Source organism: Rasamsonia emersonii (assembly GCF_000968595.1).
Source record: "Rasamsonia emersonii CBS 393.64 chromosome Unknown ctg1118621760072, whole genome shotgun sequence".
Classification (NCBI taxonomy): domain Eukaryota; kingdom Fungi; phylum Ascomycota; class Eurotiomycetes; order Eurotiales; family Trichocomaceae; genus Rasamsonia; species Rasamsonia emersonii.
In genome coordinates, this window is record NW_013563215.1 from 82,625 (window position 1) to 104,407 (window position 21,783).

Sequence of the window (21,783 nt, forward strand, 5' to 3'; positions counted from 1 at the left end):
TATTCTGAAACATGAGTTCTCCTTTCTCATCCCTATATAACTATTTAGTATGTAGGGTAATAATCACCGACGGACCAGTCTCGATCTGGACATGAATGTCTCTTTTTGCGTCGTCTAGACTTTCTTGTCTTTTCTTGTCTGGCCTGGTCTGGATTACTCTTTTACTGTTTTACAGTCTGTCTAGACCCGACTCTTATCCCTTGCGTCAATCAATCACGAGAGAGGTGAAGGGGGCAAGCAAACAAGACAGACAGACAGACGTGGCATTGCATCGCATCGCGAATGCCACATGCTGTAGATCCACCAATTATGTAATAGATATCTCGCTTGCTTGCTCGATCGATCAATTGGTCGATCAGTAGTACTCTACTGAACAGTATATATCCTGTTGATGCCTACGGCAAGAAAGAAGAAAAAGCACTTGATCGAGAGAGAATGAGATTCATCAGGATGAATAAGAAACAAGCCCGTCGATCAAGTTCATCCGCCACGACAAGCCACAGCAGACGCCACAAATCCAAACCAAAACCCCTTGATGGAAGTCTCAGCCAACTTTTTATCCCTTAAAAGTGCATCTCCGTACCGAGTAAGTGGATTAAATCTCTCGCGTGGCTTGCGTGGCTGCTGGGTTATCAACTCGCATCGCATGTGCTCTAAGTATTGCCGCATTATTGCGGCCTTTTCTGCACAACACCCCTTGCTTCGGTTTATTATTTATTCTTGTTGTTACTGAAGTCAACCACATGCTAATTACATTCTACGTACATGTACGGAGTACATGCATACATTAGATTCGTTACTTTACATGTTACGTAACTCCTTCGTAAGTTACATACAGCCGACGGTGCGGTACGGACTGAGTACATCTATCTGTATGTTCTCTTTTTAGGGAAAAGAAGAGAGAGATGGGAAAAAAAAGAACGCAGTATACTCCGTAGTAAACGAGGTATATTGTGATTCTCGCCAGAGTGACGCACATAGTCATGTTTTTTTTTCTAGAAGGATTCTTGGTGTTGCTACGGTGTGTTTCTATTCTTGTTCCTGCGGCTGATGATTTGACGGATTGCCCGGGATCGACAGAGCTAATGCTCCCGTAGTTCCGACTACCCCAGCACCCCCGGTTTTAGGATTTGCTCTCCGAGTCTCCGTACGTAAGGCTGTAACTGGGGGCCATAAATTTTTTTTGTCTCAGTCGACTCTCCCCTGAGTTCTAAGTCCAGTTTCCAAGTCCTAACTTTTTGGGTCTCCATGGGGTATGATCCTTAGTTACTCCTTGTGAAAGTATGGAGTATGGAGAACCGGGAATGGGGAAGTAGTTCGTAGATAATGTCTGATATCGATAACACGATAATGTCAGCACTTAGCCCACAAAGGAGGAGAAAAGAAAAGAAAAGAAAACTACACCCCAGCCAGACCAACAGCAAAAATGACTCTCAGCTCACAGTTCTCCCTACTCCATACTGGCCCCATTTTTCATCCGAAAACGAACTCTTCCGAACCCGAATGTCTATGGATGCAGACTCGATCGCTGAATCCGTTCTTGTATGCCGATCATCCGATCGTCGGATGGCTGTTGCCATGTTGGACTGAGCACACTGAAACTTGACTTCATACGGAGTGCAGCAGACTCCGTGTCGGCGAAGATCATCTGGGGTCAGTGCGGCGCCATCCCGTCAGCCATCCCGTACAGACTAATACTCCGTACTGCAACTGCGTAGTCTGTCCTAATAGTAGGGGTCTAGGGGCGTCAGCGTAGCCTGAATCAGCCCCGTCATGCTTGCCCCAGATTTGTCTACTCGTTTGATTTCTTTTAGCTAGCGCTGATCCATCCTAGGTCATGTTTAATAATTAGTACAAGATGCTACGGAATGTTCTCCTCCGCATATAAAGATTTGGCAGGTCGTAAGAGCGGCCACGGGCCGTTCCAGCAGACTAAATTTCTCGGTACTAAGATCAATGGGGAATATGAACACATGGGCTTACTTCGTCAGGTTAGGCATCGGCCTATTATGCGATCATTGGCATTTGGTCGTCTATGGAGGAAAAAAAAAATCTTTTCCCTCCGATTTTCGACATTTGATTCCACGCCAAGGGTCTATAGCTTCTGTCGTCGCTTAACACACCCAGTGAGTGATTTCAGGTGGTCGTAAGAGGGATTTCTCTTGGCTGGTCGCTAAGTTATTCCTCATGCGTATGCCGGAGTAATCATGCCACTGCAACTGTCTACGTAGTATGAACAGCACAGCGGCCCAACAGCCCAACGTCGGCTTACATATGGTGTCATCGCTTGTCTGCCTGCTTCCTGTTTTAGTCTGGACTGCGAAAGACGTTGCATGTTGCGAGCAGACACAATATGCCTCATTCACTGCCAAGATCGGTGCGAACCTGCCAACTTGTAACCTGTTAGCGAGAGCGGCGACAATATCCGATCGAAGCCATCTTCCAGCTGAATAGATGCCTGCATGAACCTGCCATCGATGGCAGACCAAATCAGAAACGCGTCTGCCTAGCTCGCATACTCGGCAATGAGTAGCTCATGAGGCTAATCCTGCACATAGATCGGTATGAGGAATTTCAGATACCCTAGAAGCCAAAACGAAACTTCTAGCGTGTAATGGGACAGGCCGTTCAGCGTTCATCATTCACCGCCCATGTCAATAGTAATGCCAGCACGAGCAATTGGCAGGAGAAGCAGCCATGTAAGCAAAAAATTATTTGTCAGTAGTTACTCAATATAACAAATATGGGAATAGGATCGGAAAGCACCCCCAATCTTCCGAGTCTTGGTCTTGGGCATCGATTGGATAAAGAACAAAGAGGGTAAAAAAAAAGTCACACCAGATGGCGGACCCAGACCCGAACCCGTGCTTGCATAAAGTAGTCGGAATCTGTGGTCTGTTCTGTAATGACCAGCAGTGCATATATACCAAACGCCACAGTTTTCACAACCGCAAGTCGAGCAACGTTTGCCATCTTTGGAACAAAATGAAAAAAAAAAGGACAAGCAATGGTGCGACGTCTGGTATGTAAGCGGCTTCTTCCGTTCACAGAAAGGTGTTGATTGCAGGAAGAACGCAAGGTCTACAGCGCGTAGATTCTGAGGCTGGCTTCGCCACAGCCGCAGCGTAGCCTGCGCCATCTAATTCGAATCCAGGGGGTGTAATGTCATGCATGTGCATATGGACTTGCCCGCGACATGGGGCTAGAAACGGGTTCGATCTTTCGATCAGTGGGACGAGACGATCTGGGGTAGCCCAGACTGAGTCCAGAATCAGGCCAGAGTTATCAGACTGGAATATTGTCAAATACCAATCCTCCACTTTCCCATTCCTCACTGTCATACATAAGCTTTCTGTCGGCAAGCAAGGGGAAAAAAAAATCCCTCTAACCGCCATTGGATGGAAAAGTGTTGAAAACCAATACAGAGAGTAGAGGCTGAGAGATTCCATTGCCACGCCAGGTTTACTCTTGGAGATGGTCTGCTGGACTTTTGACAAGAAGCAGTTGAAGTTAGTTCCAGATCCGAACCTGGTACAAAAGATACGTACGGAGCCTGTATCGTATCGACAGGCTAGGGATTCATCGCAACTCTGTTGCGAAACAACATAGGGGTATGCTTAATCTGCAACTCTCAAGTGACTGGCGTCATGCTTCTGTTTTCCATTTAGGTTGCTCTGTCGCCTTCCGCGGTAGCTCGACTATCCATCCATTCGGATCTGACCGGGGAGATAACCTCCGTAATGTGGTTCCAAACGGTCAGAGAGGTGTTCTGGAGCCGTGTGTCCACGAAAGTTCCTCCTCCATTACCCCGTGGGATCCCCAACCTATCCTGAAGATTGTGGTTTACAGTGAGGACGTTGCCGATGAGGGTGTTGGAGGTCGGCATGCAAGGCCGCCATCAGGGACATGGTTAATTAGAAATAAAACTTTGTGGGACCCAGTGGGCTGACTGTGTAACTGCCCAGCCGCTGTCAACGACACACAATCTGTTCAAAACAGACAATGAACATTGTTCAATGGACAATGGGAATTGGAGGCGATGGAGGCCATGGAGATGACTTACACCACTCTGGGCAAAGCAAACTCATTGGCTTGACCTCGACTAGCGTCCCCATTTTTTTAATCGTCCGGCTCTGCAACGGTGTCGGGAACAGGGCGATTACAAGCATGACTGCTCCATACCGACTCCGCAGGGAAATCCTGGTTAGAGGATTCCCGACGTGAGAACTGGAGACCAGTACAGAGTGCTCCGTCGCGAGTCGGTGATTAAGGTTCATCACTGTTATGAATGTCTGTCGCTGTAGGCTGCTGGCCTCGGCGTAGAATTCTGCCATTCAACCAGGGCTAACCCTGTTTCCCACTCTCCATCATCCTTGATCCATGCTGACTATCACCTCATCTCGGACAAGCTCCCTCATCCTCGGGTTATTGCCATCGCCTGCGGGGATCCGACTGTCATTCGTCTCTGTACGACTTCTCGGCCAAATCACAGCCCGCTCGATGGCCGCGGTGTAATTACTCTGTAGACGGCGTAAACAAGCGAGAAAAAAAATGGTTCCTGTATCGTCCGTAGTCCGTTCATTTTACGGAGTAGGGTGGGGATAAGTTAGCGCCAGCCGAGTTCGCCACAGGACGATCCCTGTTGATGCCGTCACTTGCAGCGGCCGACAGACGATCGGGCTGCCGAGCTGTGGGCAAGCCCGATCAGAGCGGCCAGCAAGTGTAACGTCACCGTGCCGACAACACCGTCATCTCCCCTCTTGCACGCCGGTGCAGTCCGGGCAGCCTTTCTTGTTCATTCCCCCAAACCCCAGACAGTCAGACCACAACCATGGGTCCGCTGCGTTGACCACCATCTGCTGATAGGACTATCTAATCTGGTGGGGTATTGACGCTCTTAGCAGCATGCACGACAATACAGGCACGTTGAAGAAGAAAACGAGATGGCCGCTGGTGCCTGCGGGTGACTTGGCGACCGCATTCGGACATTCCAGACGCTGATCACGCGGGCAACCAATTTCTCAAGACGGATGGCTGGCAACAGATTCGATGCCCAGTGTGGTGATTCTTTGGTCTTCGAGAACGTTTCTTTGTCTGAAAAAATTTTTTATTCTGAGCCGTGTGGCGGGTTTGATGGCGATGCGGGATTATCGGAGGGAGACAGGTTGTCGCAGGTGGGCTGATCCTGTTATTTCGTGGCATCAGAGTTTGCGAGCGCAGCAAAGATCAGCTCAGTCGGGCCGACTCACCAGTGGGCATCGGGCGACTGTGAGCTCGACAACCCCAGCGGGGGAATCGATTCGCGGGCGTGGAGGACCTGCTGGGGAACGATGACGCTGGCTCCGCCGTGAAGCCGTGGCCGATGACAAGTCGACTGCTAGCGAGGCCGTTAGGTTCGCTCGGAGAGGAAGGGCCAAGGCAGGCTCGGGGGCCAGCGTCGCCGGGCTGTGGGCCTGAGGCCGCCGAGTCCCTGGCCAACCACCGGCCGGCGGATATGCTGTAATCCCAATTACAGAGATTACCGTGTAATACGCCGTAACTGCTGCAATCGGCGGAGCTGCCCTGCTCACCGTTCGCTCGCCCTGCCTCTGAGCCCAATGGGAGCGCTGCTCGCGAGTGGAATTGTGGAAAAGGACGCCCCCAGGGCGGCACGCGGGCTCGCCTGGGAATTTCCCGCCAGCCTCGCCCCTTGCTAAGACTCCAGACCGTGCTGCCAGACTTGCCTGTTTGAGCAGGAGTCGTGCTTGCTCGCTCGCGGGGGCCCCGGCCCTTCCCATGGGCGTCCCCGGGCTGGCTCGATGTAGTATGGCCGTTCTCCGGACTCTGCCCGTGTCGGATGCGGCATTGAATTGTATTTGAGCGCCCTGCTGCCCACTACTCGCGCCTCTGTCTTCTTGCTCCCTGTGTCTCCCGTCTGCATGACCAGTGAAGAACGTAGGCCGCAGACAGCCAGCAGAGAATCCAGCTGTGGTGGTGTGCCTCTTCTGCCAGAGTTGATCCTTCCTCTTTTGTCAACTGCGTCACTGTTTCTCGCAGACCACACCCCGCCTCTGTTTTCTCTCCCGCGTCCTCTCTTCACCGCGCTCTTCGCGTAGGCCTTCGATACCTTCTTCCTTCACCATCTCAGACTCCTGTGTGCTGCACTGCACAAGTGATCCAAGCAACTACTTCTTCCCCACACCATCGCCACCTTTTCTTTCTCTTTCTTCTTCTCCCCATCCTCTACAAGACGTCCCTAGCTCATCGCTCTTGTCTCTACTGGCGCTCTTGTTCTACTTCTTCTCTCTGTGCTTGATCGTGATCGTGATCGATATCGATTCCCCACGATGGCATCCGCATCTGATACTGATGCGACGACTGCCCCTGTCGGCGTCAATGAGAAGCCGCGTGATTCTGAAACCTCCTCAGCCACGCAGGCTGACCTGACCACCGTCAACGCGGATGGAGCAGAGAAGGGGGTGGCAGCTGATGGTAATCAGCGTCACCCTCATTGGCCGGGCAATGCCACGACGACCCACGAGGTTGAACAGTCTCCCGAACTCGACAAGCAAGAACTCACCGAGGAGGAGTGCTATGACCAACTCGGTTATTCCTTTCCTACCTGGAAAAAATGGATGATCTTGACTGTCATCTTCTTGGTCCAGATCTCCATGAACTTCAACACCAGTCTTTACTCGAATGCTCTTGGTGGCATTGCAGAGGAATTTCATGTCTCTGAGCAGGCGGCACGTTGTGGAGCCATGATCTTCCTAGTCCTCTATGCGTTTGGCTGTGAACTCTGGGCGCCCTGGAGCGAAGAATTAGGCCGCAAGCCAATCCTGCAGGCTAGTTTGTTCTTAGTCAATGTGTGGCAGCTCCCTGTCGCTTTGGCACCTAACTTCGCCTCAATCATGGTTGGCCGTGCATTGGGTGGTCTATCGTCTGCTGGTGGTTCAGTCACCCTCGGAATGATTGCCGATATGTGGGAGGCTGATAGCCAACAATACGCCGTGGCCTTCGTTGTGTTCTCGTCTGTTGGAGGCTCTGTCCTGGGTCCTGTCGTGGGAGGCTTTTGCCAGCAGTACCTTCAATGGCGCTGGTGTATTTGGATCCAGCTCATCTTCGGCGGTTTCGTTCAGCTGCTTCATCTCTTTCTTGTCCCCGAAACCCGTTCCACAGTAATGATGGATAACATTGCGAAAAAGATGCGCAAGTCAGGGAAAAATCCCAACATTTACGGCCCCAATGAGCTTGTCCCATTCAAGGATCGCTTCTCTATGAAGGAGATCCTGCTCACATGGATCCGCCCCTTTAAAATGTTCCTAACGGAACCTATCGTGCTCACACTATCTCTCTTGAGCGGGTTCAGCGATGCCTTGATCTTTATGTTCATTCAATCATTCTCTCTCGTGTATGCCCAATGGGGATTCTCTGATGTTGCTTTGGGTCTCGCCTTCATTCCTATCCTGGTCGGATACCTTATCGCTTGGTTCTCCTTTTTCCCCGCGATCAAGCGCAACATCAGGGAGCGACGGGAAAAGCCGGACGACGAGATGGCTCAATATGAGTCTCGCTTGTGGTGGCTTTTGTGGACCGCCCCATGTCTCCCCATTGGCCTCATCGGATTTGCTTGGACGAGTGTGGGACCCCCAGTCCACTGGATCGGAACCATGATCTTCTCTGCCATTGTGGGAATTGCCAACTACTCCATCTACATGGCCACCATTGACTACATGGTCTGCGCCTACGGTCCATACTCGGCTTCGGCCACCGGTGGAAACGGATGGTCTCGCGACTTCCTTGCGGGTGTTCTCACCATTCCTGCTACCCCATTCTTCACGAGTGAGTTTGTCCCCTTGACTACATTTAACAAGCTGAAAGCTGACGAGACTGTTCATAGACATTGGCGGAAAGTGGCACATTGAATACGCCTCGACGATTCTCTGTAAGTTGCCCTGTTGATTGATTGTGCCATGGGTTCTTAGCAGATCATGGTCGCTGACCCATCCCGATTCAATAGTCTGCATTTCGTTTGTTCTGGTTGCGGCTGTTTATTTCATTTACTACTTCGGACCAACTCTTCGCAAGAGGTCACCCTTCGCTCAGCAACTGTCCGAACTCCGGGCCGAGACCGATGCTCAAGGTCGCCGCCTGTCACGGTTGCCGACCGGGTCACGCGCCAATTCGTTTGCCCGCTCCCAGCAGAACTTGCGCCTCCGCCAGGCTATGGGCAGTCGCACGAACAGCTATGTTGCTTCGCGTGGAAACTCCCGGGTTAATTCGCGCCGCAACTCTCAGGTTGAAGAAGTCTGAAGTTGCACACGGCTGCAGTGACGAATCCAAGCCATACGCCAAAACGCAAAACACCACCCCTGATCCAATGCATTCGTCACTGTCAACAGGTTTCTTTTCTTTTCTTTTTTTCTGTCTCTCTTTCAAGCCGGTGTTAAGAAGACAGCATATTCTCTTAATGGCAGGATCGGGTGGAGGGGTTGCTATGAAATATCTTAATCGAGAAAGGATATCTTTTTTTTTCATTAGATACCCACATTGTCTTGTTTGCCCACGTTACTGTAATGACATGACAGGACTGATGAGAAAGATCTCAAGGATGTGGGGCGAGTTACAGCCTGTCTTATCTCTGATCCACTGGTGCCACTTTCTTGCATTACGAGAACAACAATTTGGGTCTGGACTCTGGATGATGTTTCATTTCTATCGTGGTTAATGGCCTCATCTTTTCTTTGTGTTTTTCAAAACCTGTAGAGGCTCCTGGCGTTCAGATGAGGTAATGATAGAATGCAATATTCATCATTCATAATTCATAATTATTCTTTTATCACAAGGATATATGGGTTACCAGCTGTCCTGTCTAGACTTGCATTGTGACTCTATGCTATATAATGCACACTTCAGTGTGATGACTTTGAAGTGTGGATTCTGCACTGTAGTAGGTGCCTAGTATGTATCGGAACATACCGGATTAGGAAATTACCTAAAACGGAAAGAGTGCAGGCCTTCCTCAACGGAGTAACTTGGTAACTTGTGACGATCAACATTTTACCTGCCTCGACCAGATGCGTAATAAGATTATATAACTATACTAGTCTACAACAGTGAAGTCTGTAAAGATTAGGCAGGTAGGTAGTTTCTCAGCGTCTCAGCGTAACGCCAGTTTTTGTACTGGTGGTGACTAGCAGACTAGCAGACTAGCAGACTTATTAACAGGGATATACGTGAGAAGGAGATAAGTCTCGTAAGTCTCGTGAGTAGGTAATTTGTTTGAAATGAATGAATCAATCAATCAATCAATCAATCCGCTTAACTGAAACTGATACTGAACTGGACTGGATTCATTATGTTGAATGTGGACTCGTACCATCTAAGTACATACGTACGTACATACCTCGTATACAGAACAAGACAACACAGATGGGATGAGGATGAAAATGACGATGTCGATATCCTCGGGATTAGGATATGGTCATCGAGCTGAAAAAACAAAGACACATACACGCAAATACACACTTCGATAATAGATAGTAGACTAGGTAGTAGTAGACTACCTAGTCGAACGAAAAACTAGGACTGGGATTTTTGTTCTTTTGGAATCGAGTTCCGTTAAAAAAAAAGAATAAAAGAGAGTAGTATTAATACCTATATCTTATTTTTTTTCTATAAATGTAGACAGACGTCTCACCAAAAGAAAAAAACAAAGAGAAAAATGGTTGGGGAGCAAAAAGAGGAACATGTCAGGTAGATATTGATTGATTAATTGATAGTTAAATGAACTATTTCTCCGGTCGGTAGAATTTACTCTCCACCCACGGCATTCCCACTACGGATGCCTTGCGCAGCTTGTTCCGCACGAGAACACCCACTTCGGTCCCCTTCTTGTGGAAACCTTGCTTGATATACCCCATGGCGATGTTGGTGCCGCCCAGGGACGGGCTGGGAAGTCCCGACGTGATGACGCCGATCTGGGTCTTGCCGTCCTGCAGGTCCACCACGATGGCGCCCTCACGCGCGGGCGCGCCCTTTTCGATCGTGAAGCCAACGCGCCGTTCGGTCAGCGTCTTGCTTGGTGATGCCAGCTGGGGCAGGATGACGGAGGCTCCGTTGAAACGCGACGATGGTGACGCAGGGTCGCGACGGTCCTTGCCGACAATCCAGCCCAGGGATGCCGTCGGCGGAGTCTGCGCCGTTGTGATGTCCTGACCATACAGACACATTCCGGCCTCGAGGCGCAGCGAATCTCGTGCTGCCAGGCCTGCGAGACGCACCTCGTCAGGCCGGGACAGGAAAAGTTCGGCGACTTGATTTGGAAGCGACGGTGAGCCCTCAGTGGGCACTGAGATCTCGAATCCGTCTTCACCCGTGTATCCCGTCCTAGAAATCAGCAGCCGGTGCGGCGTCTTGGAGCCATCGGCAAGTCGGAGATACAGCGAACGCGACTGTCCGAAATACAGGGTACTCAGGTCCGTGTCTGCCGGATTCTCACCCTCCGTATAGACGAAGGACTGGAGGACTGACGCCGCCAACGGCCCCTGCAGAGCCAGCAGGGCACGATCACTGAGAATCTCCCATTTGATACTATCCGCGCCGTGCTCTTTCCGGTGTGCGTCAATCTCCGCCGTCAAGAAGGCCACGTCTTCCTCGCGCCGGCCGGCATTGGTTACAAAGTAGAATTCCTCGGGCCCCAAGCGCGTGATGACCGTGTCGTCGACAATTCCACCCGTTCCATCCTCGAGCAAGCACGACAGGGTCGACTGGTTGTTGGGCAGTTTATCGAGCGAGGATGGAGTGACCTTCATCAAGAGCGGGAGTGCACCGCGACCGCTCAGACGGTGCTGGACCCTGGAGGGGTGATTCCTGTTAGATGACCCCGCAGAACAGACTGATGACAATTGAATTGAGCAAGAGAAGCTTGGAGCGGAAACTCACATGTGGCTGACATCGAACAAGCTTGCCTTTTCCCTCGTCCACTTGTGGCTGTCCACGTGCGAGAGGTCCTTGTACTGCAACGGCATCTCGAAGCCCGCAAAGGGCACCATCTTCGCGCCGCGGGCCACATGAAGGTCGTACAATTGCGTGCGTTTCAACGTCGCTGGATCAACGGTCGAGGAAGAAGCATTTCTGAAACCAGCCGGACTGATGAGCGACCTGCTGGCGCCAGTGGAAATTACAGGACGACCTGCGGAGGAGCGCACACCGCTGCTGGTGGCAGATTGCAGCAGAGCGCTGCTCCGCGACGAACGAGAGCCATTGGCGGCTGCAGAGGAGAATTGCCGCAGATACGACAGCGATCTTGCGCTCCGGTGGACAGCTCTCATTGTTCCGGTAATGATTCCTCGTCTGAAACGAATTCTGAGCTGTTGACAGAGAAGAAAAATAATGGTTAGGGAAAAGAGATCAGTTGCGGAGGCGGGCAACTCCGCCGACCAGAGCTACGATAACGGAAAAGTCACGTGGAGATAACGGTTTCCCGAGGATTTCCAAATCGGCCAAGCCAGAATCCCTGGGAGATGAGAGGGACTGTTTACTCGCACAATAAGAGCTTATACGCGACACAGCACACAAATGAAAAGAAAACGTAAGCAAAGTTAAGCTGTCATTAAGCTGTCACAATTTTGGAGGCCAGCATCCACCAGCGACTGCAGAATACAAGCAAAGAGAAAAAAGACAAGCTCAACTCTTCCGGCGGAGAGTGAGACATCAAACCCAGACATCAAGAAAATCAGTGCATTCTCTTTTTCTTAGACTTTTTTGTGAATGAAACTGATCACACAGGATCATAGCGGATGTATGAGACCTTTTATAGTCCATTATTGGCGCAGGAGAAAGGCTTTCCCACCGTGCCAGCCTGATAACTCTGGATTACGGTCTCAATCGAGGCCTGTCGATAGGTTAGTATGGTTCCTTTTTCGATCGTGGATCCAAGCATATAGAGATACTCACATATGTGCCCGGTCCCAGGAAGTACAGCCCGATGCAGATGAGCGCCGCGTTGACAAGAAATCCAACCCAGCCGCGGATACCCCGTTTCTTGTAGAACCCTGGGCCATAGTCGGCATGGCGCATGCGCATGTAGGCCACACCCCAAAAGATAAACCCAAAGAACGAGTCGAAGAGAGAGCTCATGATCGAGAGCAGGTCTGAGAAGAAAGGAATGACTTCGGCGATGATGAAGGCCAAAATCCAGAGAGCGGCCAGGATGGCCGCCCACGAGGCCCAACCAACCACGGTGTGATTGCCCTTGTGGCGCGTGCCCTCGAACAGACGGAAAAAGATGAACCGGGCCGAGACGGAGGCGTACAACACGCCCAGGAAGATCAAGGTCGGGATCATGAACGAAAAGGACACCTTCTTATACACCTCATTGCCCAGAGAGCCAAAGGCCGGCGCTGTCATGTACTGGTTGCCAGTGTAGGCGTAGATGATGGAGCCGACCAGGCTGAACAGGATGACCTCGGCAATGGTCACTGCCGTGACCGACTTCCAGAAGTCCTGGGGTTCTTTCATCTCCGCAATGAAGCTGGGCAGGGTGATCTGGCCGATGAAGGTGTAGCTGATGTTCATGAAGGCGCTCATGGCCGTGACAAAGGAGGTGCCGGCGGCAGGAAACGCCAACACGATCGGCTCCCCTCCCATCTTGGTGCCGTCAGCCGTGACATGGTTCGGGTCTGGGTTGTAGCCGGCTGGGTGCGGCTCGATGGCAGAAAAGATGGTGGCGAGCAACACTGACACAAAGGTGAAGAAGGCCGAAAAGGTGGCTAGACGGGAGAGCCCGCTGAAAGTCCGTGGGAGCGAGACAAAAAAGGAGATGACGGCGGTGACGACAGAATAGACGATGGTGCATGTCGGGTGACCGGTCATCGTGTTGAGGTATTCGGCGCCGACCAAGCAATGCAGTCCCTAGGCAATCATCAGATGTGTTACACATTTGGTTTTCTCTTGAAGGAAGTACCTGAATGAAAGTGTTATTCAACAAAAACATGACCGCAGTGATATACCACACGATCTTGGAGTCCCAGAACAAGAACTGGCCGATGTCACACACATCGCGAACTTCCGGGTGGCGCAAACAGAATTTCCTGAGCAGAAGTCAGCGCCGTCCATGCTCGAAGATTGATGACAAAGATCATATGCATACCAGATAATCAGCGACGTGTAAAGCACGACAACAGCGATGAACACTGTCAGGATGAGACCAGGCACCAGGCCCAGGACGGAGTATGACCACGGGAACGACATCATGGCCAAGCAGATGTACTCGGAGAAGAGCAGGGCGGCAGTCTACGGCGCATTGCGTCAGCCAATTCGAACAATACGCATCGAGGCGCAAACGAACCTTCTGCCAGCTGCATGTCCTGTATTTGATCGCATTCTCCGCCTCCAGCTCAAGCTGCTTGCCAATACTGGTGCGATCTTCAGCCTGGACGGGCGCAATCCGGCTGTCCCTGCGGGGTTGGCCTTCAACGTCATATTCCTGCTTGAGCTTGGCCTCCTGGTGTTCAGTCACGACGGATTCTTCGCGATTGAGAGCCGCGTCGGCAGGCGACTGGGAATTCAACGCCATTTCAGCAGACGGATGCGCTCCTTTTGCAGGAGCAGAGCGAGCGACGAGAGAGATTGAACGCTGGAGACCTTCGAATGCATGTACCGTTCTCTGGATAATAATCTAGCCAGGATGAACCTGTTGAACGAGATATGACCACGAGGAATTGAAGCGTCTGCGCAGAAAACAAAAAAAAAAGTCCCACGAGGAGTCAGCACGATGTAGTGACAGCTTTATTTTCGTGCGTAATTTTAGATACTGTGCTGATCGTCCTAATTGCGACCCAGGAGGCCCAATCAGACACAGTGGCCAGAGGACGTTCGTCTGGGCAACACGAGGAGGCAAAGAAAAGCTCTCAGCAGTTTTGCACTTGGTTGCTACTACAAGATTGCGCACAGAGGATTCTAATTGACAGCACAGACAAAAGAAGGTTGGACTAGCCTGATCACCGATCTAGACGCAGGGCGTGCAGCAGGTGACAGAGGACGCTGTGTGGGATGGGGATGACGTGCTCGGGGCCTAAAAAGTCGTTATGCAGCGATGCTGAGCCAGCAGCATCCACTGATCCAGCAGCATTGCAGAGTTACGTTGACCCACGGATCCGGGGGCAGCTTTAGGCCTGAACCTGGCGGGCGTGGGGAGTACCAGCGCTTTACTTTAGTGCACATGCTGAGCTGTCTCGAAGCTTTCTGGAAGAATGCCCAGCTGTCTATTGAATATGACATCGATTTAATAAATTCAGGCTATAAACCACCATCTGTCTATTCTCCGGACAGGCCATGCTAAGCCGATGTGGCTGCAGAATGGGCGCGCACCGCGCGGCTACTTCCCGACGGCTAGTGAGTTAGCCGCCGACCCATCCGCCTTGAAGTCTCCCAAGCTGAATTGAATTCATCTCTGCCGTCCCGCTTTCGGGTCCGAACTCGGTAGGAAATCTCTGCACAGCTATCTCCAAATAAATCAGCAGGCAGATGCTATGTTGCATTGATGATTCTAGACAACTTCTGTTGCAATCTGCAGTGCTCTGTTACTCAGGACTCGATCCAGAATCTCCATGTATGCAGCCTGCACCCGGCATCGCCGATGGAGGTCTTCAGCGCGAAGGGCGGTGCCATGGACCACCAAAGGCGGCTCTCGCATTGGCAGCCCCGCGGGGCGTCTGTCGTCCCGTCCACGCCTAAACCTTCTTAAGCAGGTAGTAGCCACTCAGGCCCCCAATGGCAATAAAGACGTTGCGGTATAGTATTAGTTTTCTTTTTTTTTTCTGATAACGACGCTATGCAGCAAGTGATCAGCATCTGTCAGGTATCTCATGGAGTCTGGAGATATTTCCACGTGCACTGCAGCAAGCAAGGGGGGGACTCTGGAACCCGGAAGACTGCATTCAGCTTGCAGCATGCCACCATCAGTAGCCTGTACTCTGCACATGCCTTGGCACGATCGCGTTCAGATCGATCTTCTCTGAATGCGGACAGCCGCTCCTGCACGGTGACATCATGGCCAAGCCTGCCCTGTCCCAAATCCGGAAGGCGCTATTGAGACCCTGCTGGGTGACAGACTGTGTAATACGTACAAGGGCACAAAAAAAAATAGAGAAGGAAGGAAGATAGCCAACAAGAGCAGCCATGCTCATGCCACTGTAACATTCTCTTCTCTGTTTTGTTGGTATGCACGTGTGCTCAAATCAAGTCACATGTACTGATTGTGGTTAGTAAGCTGCTTTATGCACTGCATGTTTCCCAATTGCCGTTTATGGGTATTGTAGGTTGACTTGTGCACCTAATTTCGAGTAGACCGTGTGAATAGTATTAATTCTACAAATAATCCACATACAAGCCGGTGCAATTCAGGCGCATTGCAGAATTGCGTCGAAACGCTGAATTCTTATGGACATGTACTACATTATGTAGGTATAGGCCAGAGGAAGCACAGGAATATACACCGTATGTACCCATTAAATAAATAGCTAGCCTGCTGCGCTGGCTCTCACATCCCATCGTCTTCATTCTCCAGCAGCGCGGCATAGTCATCAACGGATGCAAAGGTAGGCAGGTGACGGAGCTTGCGCCGCTTCCTGCGTCCGCCTTTGTCATCTTTCTCTGTCGTCTGCGCATCGGCTCCTCCGACGTCGAGGTCTGACGGCAGCTCCTCGTCGCTGTCCCGGAATGCGTCATCGTCCGAAACATCCATGTCGAAGCCGTCGCCGTCTTCGTCTTCGTCATCAGAAGGCTGTCCTTTCGCCTTCTTGGCTGCGCCAGCCTCACCGTCCTCCTCCTCCTCCTGTTCTTCTTCCTCCTCCGACTCCTCATCAGACTCTTCATTAAAGATGACGTCGCCATCTTCTTGCTCTCCTTCGCCTTCTCCATCGTCCTCATCGAAGTCGGACTCCAGATCGTCCATGTCAAGGTCAACATCGCTGTCTTCGTCGGCTTCCAATTTGGGTCTCGACTGGACCAACGCCTTCCAGATCTCCGACTCGTTGTCGCTCTCGCCTGCTTCTTCGTCGCGGGCGACGGGATCTTTCTTTGCCTTGTTTTCCTTCTTCTGCTTCTTATCCTTACCCAGTCGGTTGAAGTATTCGTGGAAGAAGACATCCTCTGCCGCCACCTCTTCGGCACGCTTCCGCCAGAAGGCTTCGGAATTGACTGGCTCCTGAGCACGGGCTTTTCCGGCCACGCCACCAGGTGCGACGAGCACGTCCCGGGTTTCCGTGCCAGCAAGCGGCTGCATGATCGACGAGCCGCGCAACGGCGCAGATTGCTTGGGATTGCGATAGACGAAACGGTCCAAGAAATGTGTCAGTGTGTGCAGAGTCAGATCGGGCTTTCCGGACAGAGGTTCGTGGGAAAGGATATGGGCTGCGGAAACAGAGACGGACGGGTGGAAGTGCGTAAGATAAGGCATCTGGACTCTGTCAGCAACGTCCCAATGTCATCGTGCCTGAGCTGCGGAGAAACTCGGGGAACTTACAAGCTCCCAGAGACAGCTCTTGTCAGCATTGCTGTGCTGGGGATCTCTTTTGCGGGGGTCATAGCCATTGGACTTCTTTTGTGACTGGGCTGCTTCAGAAGTTTGCGTCGCTTCTGCTTGTTTCTCCCCATCTTCCTCGTCAGGAACATCCCTAAACACTTCCTCCTCGTCGCTCTCATCCTCCTCAGGCTGGTCCACAAGGGACTGGAGAGCAGGGAATGTCTTCTCAAGCTCTCGGATCAGGAAAAATACACCACAGATGAAGGATGGCTGATGTAACACCAGCACCTGGATAATCCGCTTCACAAACGCCTTCACCCTCTTGAGATTCGTGTCATTCTTCAATGACTTATACATTAGGTTGAGATAAAGAGCCTGCTTTGAAGAAGTGGCCACTCGTGGGTCAAGGAGTGATTCGTACAGCGTTCTGTAAAACCGGTCGGCTGAAACCTGATGCGCCATGGTGAGCTGTTGGATCAGCATGAGAGCTTGAATGCTCGTGTTGAAGTTTGACGAGTGGGTGATGCGGAAGAGAGTGTCGATATGTTTTGTGAGACTAGAGGCGGATCAGTTAGCTACGACAAATAGAAACAGGGGAATGATGAGACACGTACCGCTCGGTGTCAGAGCTAGTAAAAGGGTAAGCTCGATTGACACCTGTCAAGACAGCCGAGATCAGCTTTTCTCGGAGCTGATCGTCGTCGGTCTTCGTCTTGGCAGATTTGGCATCCTTCTTTTTGCCTTTCTTAAACTTGGTATGCTTCTTCGAATCCCGCTCGGCATTCTCTTTCTTAGCCGGCTTCAGCAGAGTGACAAAGAGCGAGAAGTAGATATCGAGCAACTGGACAGCGACCTTCTCTTCTTTGCTGCTGAGGATGGTCTGGTTGAGTGTGATGACAGCATAGTACTTCGCATGCAAAGTCTGACCTGGGCGGAAAATAAATTCCTCCACGGCTGTGATGATGTTCGGCTTCATCAGGGGATGTGCCTGCTCCAGTTGAAGCAGGAGATAAGAGGCTCGTGACGCAATCTTTCTGCCCCGGTCACCTAGCTTGTTGACGAGGAGGCGCAGCAGATTAGCCTCCTGTTCCGGCTTCTCCTTCAGAAGCTCGTAGACGTAGGTCACGGCCCGAGATCGCGAAAATTCAATCTCGTCATTACACCACGTTTCCAGGACCTTCAGAACCTCAAAGTACTGTTCTTTAAGGTAGTCCTCAAAGGCCCACATAATGAGATGGCAAGGCTGAAGCCCTCCAGGCAGAGGGTCTCCCTCAGTCCACTTGTTCCCAGAACTCTGAAACGCAGCCACGAGTGAGGGTTGGTTTGCGAACGTCTTCAATTTACGGTCGCTCGGAAGCAAAGTACCCTGGGAAAACATATCTTTAAGAGCCCTGAGTACTTCGACTGCCTGAGCACGGCTCCGCTTCCTGGACAAGCCGATTAGATTCTCCAAAGCCTTGATGTTGTGTACTGGAGACTCTTGGACTGCCAGTGTCAGCGCAGAGATCTTGTCGTTGAGCGTTCCAGACGTCATGATGGTTGAGTAGAATTTGTGGGATGATGAAGCCGTCGTCTGCTGAATTTGCGTATACATCTGGTTCTCCTTTTCCAAGAGCGTCATCGCGTACTGTCGTATTTTGTCCAAAAGATATCGGGGAAGCCCAGTGATCACCTTGGGGGTGGAGATGGTAGGGAGAGGCGTGTTAAACCAGTCGGATCTGGGTGGAATTGCCTGGGATGGAACGTTAGTCTGGCTCTTCAAAAATCATCAGGCACAGGGAGACAAACCAACTTCGAATATTCCTTTGGCATAGTCTCATCTTGTTTTTTACCCGAGTCCTTTTTTGTAGAGTCCTTCTTGGTAGCGTCCTTGGTAGCGTCCTTCTTGGTAGAGTCCTTAGTAGAGTCCTTCTTTGCTGAGTCCTTCTTAGCAGGAGGCTCTTTTTTAGACATATCCTTTGTGGCCTCCGTGGGAGGGGGAGGAGGAGTGTGTTTGTCAAGATCTTCAACCTCAACACCCCCATTTTCATCTTCATCCTCGTCATCCTCCTGTTCTTTCAGATCGTCCGGCTTGACGTGTCCTGCATCCTTCATAATCTTTGCGAGCTCCTTCCGTAACGAATCTTCGTCTGGCTGGCCCTTGGCTTGCTTGGTGCCATTGGCAATATTTTCCGCCTCAGACTCCGAATCAACGTTGGCAATGAGATCAAAATCCTCCTTGCTCCCACCCAGTGCCAGAATCTGTTGTCTGAGGACGTCATTCTTGCTATCACCTTCAGACTTCTTCGAAGGCTTATTATTTTTCCCGCCTTTCTCTTCCCTCGCGATGACATCGCCATTGCGGTCCCGCTTCTTGCCCTGATTCGCTTTCTGTTCTCCTCCTCCTCCGGGAGGCTGCGCGGAATCTTTTGACTTGTTCTTCTTCTTCGCGCTGGACGGGGAATTGTTCGGTTTCTTCTGGGAGTCCTTGTTCGCACCGCTACCGCTCTGCAATTTCTGCTCGATCTTTTGGGTCAGGTTCGCCAGTGCGCTTTCGTCCAGCGAGGGCAAAGCTGTTTCGCCGTTGGCTGATGCAGTATCATTTTTTCCCACGACGTCTCCATTTCCACTGGCCGATTCAGCGCCAGCAGAGCGCTTCCCCTTGTTTTTCGCCATTATTGGAGCTGTCTCGTTGGGAGAAGGGCCGTGGGCTGTTATTTTTTTCTGCCGGCTGAAACCAAAATTATCGTGAGGCCGCCGGAGAATAGTTTTGCGATCGCCGGTATCTCCAGGAGCTCGGGCCACCTTCAAGACGGTGGACACGCGGGAAGCTCCGTTTTCTGTTCGAGGAAGTAGAAAATATGATTTTTATAATACTGCATTGCACGACATCTCTGTTATATATTTTTTTGACTCCTTGAAAACATTGTTGGAGTAATTGTCATTTTGAAAATCGGTTTCTATGACCTTCGGGCTCTGCCGAACTCCGGGTCGATTCTCGGGTGTCCATCGGCCATGTATCCGTCGAATCCAGCTCTTTTCGGTCCAAAGAGGCCAATATCATGTAATTATTTCTCTGGCGTATTAAATAGCTAGATATTTCTTGCTAACGAATTCTAGAACGATGGTCGTGCTCGAATTTCAGGGTTTTGGATTCCCACTGGTGGAATCTCCAAAAAGGCGGCGGATACTGAAAAAGGTATTACTTCACTACTACTCCTGTAATTTTGCATTTTATCTTACTTACAAATTCTCATAGAGGATACAAATGATCTATTGATCAGAGGCGGTTTCCTTCGACAGGTGAGTTCCTTCTCATGCGATCCAACGAACGACGCTCCTAATTCTACAGTTAGGCGTATTCAGGTGTCTTCCACTTGCTGCCTCTTGGACTGCGGGTCCAAGAGAAGCTAGAAAAGCTCATCGATAAGCATATGCGTTCACTAGGTAGGTAACATTATGTATGATATTTGAGAGCCAATGTCTAAGACTCCTGTTAGGCGCATCCAAACTATCCCTGTCGTCACTATCATCGCAAGAATTATGGGAACGGACCGGGCGACTAAAGGAAGGATCAGAGGTAAAGGAGCCATAATATCGCAGGATTGTGCTTTCCACTGACGATCGTCTTGCAGGTTTTCAGATTCAATGATAGAAAAGATTCTCGATTCCTCCTCGCTCCAACACACGAGGAAGAAATCACCACATTGGTTGCTGGCCTGGTAAAATCATACAAAGACCTGCCCCTCAGAGTCTATCAGATTTGTGAGTCCTCTTTACGCAGGCTTGAATTGTAATAGCAATTAACTCCCCGACAGCGAGAAAATATAGGGATGAAGCAAGGCCGCGACAAGGGCTGCTTCGCGGACGAGAGTTCGTGATGAAAGACCTCTATACTTTTGATTACAATACTGAAGAAGCGCTGAAGACTTACGAGGCAGTGAGACACGCCTACATGCAGCTATTCAACGAGTTGAAGATCCCTTATCTGGTTGCCGCAGCCGACTCCGGCAATATGGGTGGGAACTTGAGTCATGAATTCCACATCATAAGCTCCAAGGGGGAGGACACTGTCATTAGCTGTTCGCATTGTAATCATGTCCACAATGAGGAGATCGCAGACGGACAGGCACATGTCTCCGGATCGGAGTCTTCTTCGGGGACTGGTGCAGATCCTACGACACCAGGATTAGGTTCCCACGAAACGCCAGCCATATCGACAGGATTGTGGACGGCTATTTCCAAGGACAGGAAAACACTGATACGGGGATGGTATCCTAAATATCTGATGCAATCCGACTCTGCGGAGCCGGTGGAAAGAGAAGTCAATTCCCATGCTGTCAAGGCCATCACGAAAGCAGCAGGGGTCGATCTGGAGTCCAGCATAGAGAACCCTCTGGAACTGTGGTTCGATGAACTCAAACGCGAGTCAAAGTCAACATCGACAACTCGTGAGCGGCGTTTCCGGGTGTTGGATGTGTACGACTCGCAGGTCAGAGTGTACAAGCGACCGCCTCTGAGTGGGCTTCCTGAGGAAATCGACACCTTCAAATATGACATCGAATATTCAATGCTGGATCGCTTCCCTGGTACCAGCAATGGCCTCAATCTAGTTCGGGTGATCGACGGGGACAAATGTCCGAAATGCGAGCATGGAACTCTGCGGGCTCAAAGCGCGATTGAACTTGGCCACACCTTCCATTTGGGAACTCGGTATAGTGGAGTCTTGCAGGCTTCTGTCGCGGTCGAACGTTCGATGCTATACAGCTCTACCGACTCTGCCAGTTCTCACGCGGGAGGTACTCAGTTAGTGCCAATGCAGATGGGCTGCCATGGCATTGGTGTTTCTCGCATGATCTCCGCTGTCGCTGACGTTCTGTCCGACTCGAAGGGTCTGAATTGGCCCAGGGCAATCGCGCCGTACGAGGTTGTTGTTGTGCCCGCAAAGGGTCTTGACGCGGAAGCTGAGAAGGTGTATGACATCCTCACCTCTGACAATAGCGCCCCGATAGATGCTGTCCTTGATGATCGGGACAAGCAAATTGGATGGAAGCTAGGTGACGCAGACTTGATCGGTTACCCGGTCATTGTCGTTGTTGGGAAAGGATGGAAACAGCGGCAGGAGCTTGAGGTGCAGTGCCGTCGTTTGAATGGCCTGCGCGAGCAGGTTCCAATCGATCGTCTATCGGAATTTGTGAGGTCGTTGCTCGACAGGTTATAACCTTCGACCTTCGTCCCACGCAGAGAGTGTCTGCTAAGAGTTTGTATACTAGACCAGATATATTCTGTATTATTAG

At 51.0% G+C, this 21,783-nt stretch overlaps 6 protein-coding genes across 6 annotated transcripts; 3 read left to right on the forward strand and 3 right to left on the reverse strand.

The window, feature by feature from the left end:
• Positions 1 to 2,985: 2,985 nt before the first annotated feature.
• Positions 2,986 to 3,949, forward strand: T310_3523 (uncharacterized protein; the record flags this gene model as incomplete). The annotated part of the gene is made up of 3 exons (XM_013473602.1): positions 2,986 to 3,022; positions 3,155 to 3,428; positions 3,610 to 3,949. The coding sequence occupies 3 exons, from the start codon at positions 2,986 to 2,988 to the stop codon at positions 3,947 to 3,949; spliced, it is 651 nt and encodes a 216-aa protein (XP_013329056.1).
• A 1,158-nt stretch (positions 3,950 to 5,107) lies between these two features.
• On the reverse strand, positions 5,108 to 5,777 carry T310_3524 (uncharacterized protein; the record flags this gene model as incomplete). The annotated part of the gene is made up of 2 exons (XM_013473603.1): positions 5,108 to 5,185; positions 5,250 to 5,777. The coding sequence occupies 2 exons, from the start codon at positions 5,775 to 5,777 to the stop codon at positions 5,108 to 5,110; spliced, it is 606 nt and encodes a 201-aa protein (XP_013329057.1).
• Positions 5,778 to 6,326: 549 nt separating this feature from the next.
• On the forward strand, positions 6,327 to 8,292 carry T310_3525 (MFS multidrug transporter; the record flags this gene model as incomplete). The annotated part of the gene is made up of 3 exons (XM_013473604.1): positions 6,327 to 7,821; positions 7,880 to 7,924; positions 8,000 to 8,292. The coding sequence occupies 3 exons, from the start codon at positions 6,327 to 6,329 to the stop codon at positions 8,290 to 8,292; spliced, it is 1,833 nt and encodes a 610-aa protein (XP_013329058.1).
• Positions 8,293 to 9,770: 1,478 nt separating this feature from the next.
• T310_3526 (Neutral amino acid permease) lies at positions 9,771 to 13,558 on the reverse strand (the record flags this gene model as incomplete). The annotated part of the gene is made up of 7 exons (XM_013473605.1): positions 9,771 to 10,836; positions 10,924 to 11,351; positions 11,834 to 11,875; positions 11,938 to 12,894; positions 12,947 to 13,073; positions 13,133 to 13,275; positions 13,331 to 13,558. The coding sequence occupies 7 exons, from the start codon at positions 13,556 to 13,558 to the stop codon at positions 9,771 to 9,773; spliced, it is 2,991 nt and encodes a 996-aa protein (XP_013329059.1).
• Positions 13,559 to 15,523: 1,965 nt separating this feature from the next.
• T310_3527 (CCAAT-box-binding transcription factor) lies at positions 15,524 to 19,162 on the reverse strand (the record flags this gene model as incomplete). Its single annotated transcript, XM_013473606.1, has 4 exons — positions 15,524 to 16,441; positions 16,508 to 17,063; positions 17,122 to 18,239; positions 18,296 to 19,162. 4 exons carry the CDS (start codon positions 19,160 to 19,162, stop codon positions 15,524 to 15,526), a joined length of 3,459 nt encoding a protein of 1,152 aa, XP_013329060.1.
• A 448-nt stretch (positions 19,163 to 19,610) lies between these two features.
• T310_3528 (Proline--tRNA ligase) lies at positions 19,611 to 21,707 on the forward strand (the record flags this gene model as incomplete). The annotated part of the gene is made up of 6 exons (XM_013473607.1): positions 19,611 to 19,685; positions 19,748 to 19,789; positions 19,843 to 19,933; positions 19,987 to 20,066; positions 20,122 to 20,251; positions 20,287 to 21,707. 6 exons carry the CDS (start codon positions 19,611 to 19,613, stop codon positions 21,705 to 21,707), a joined length of 1,839 nt encoding a protein of 612 aa, XP_013329061.1.
• Positions 21,708 to 21,783: the final 76 nt, after the last annotated feature.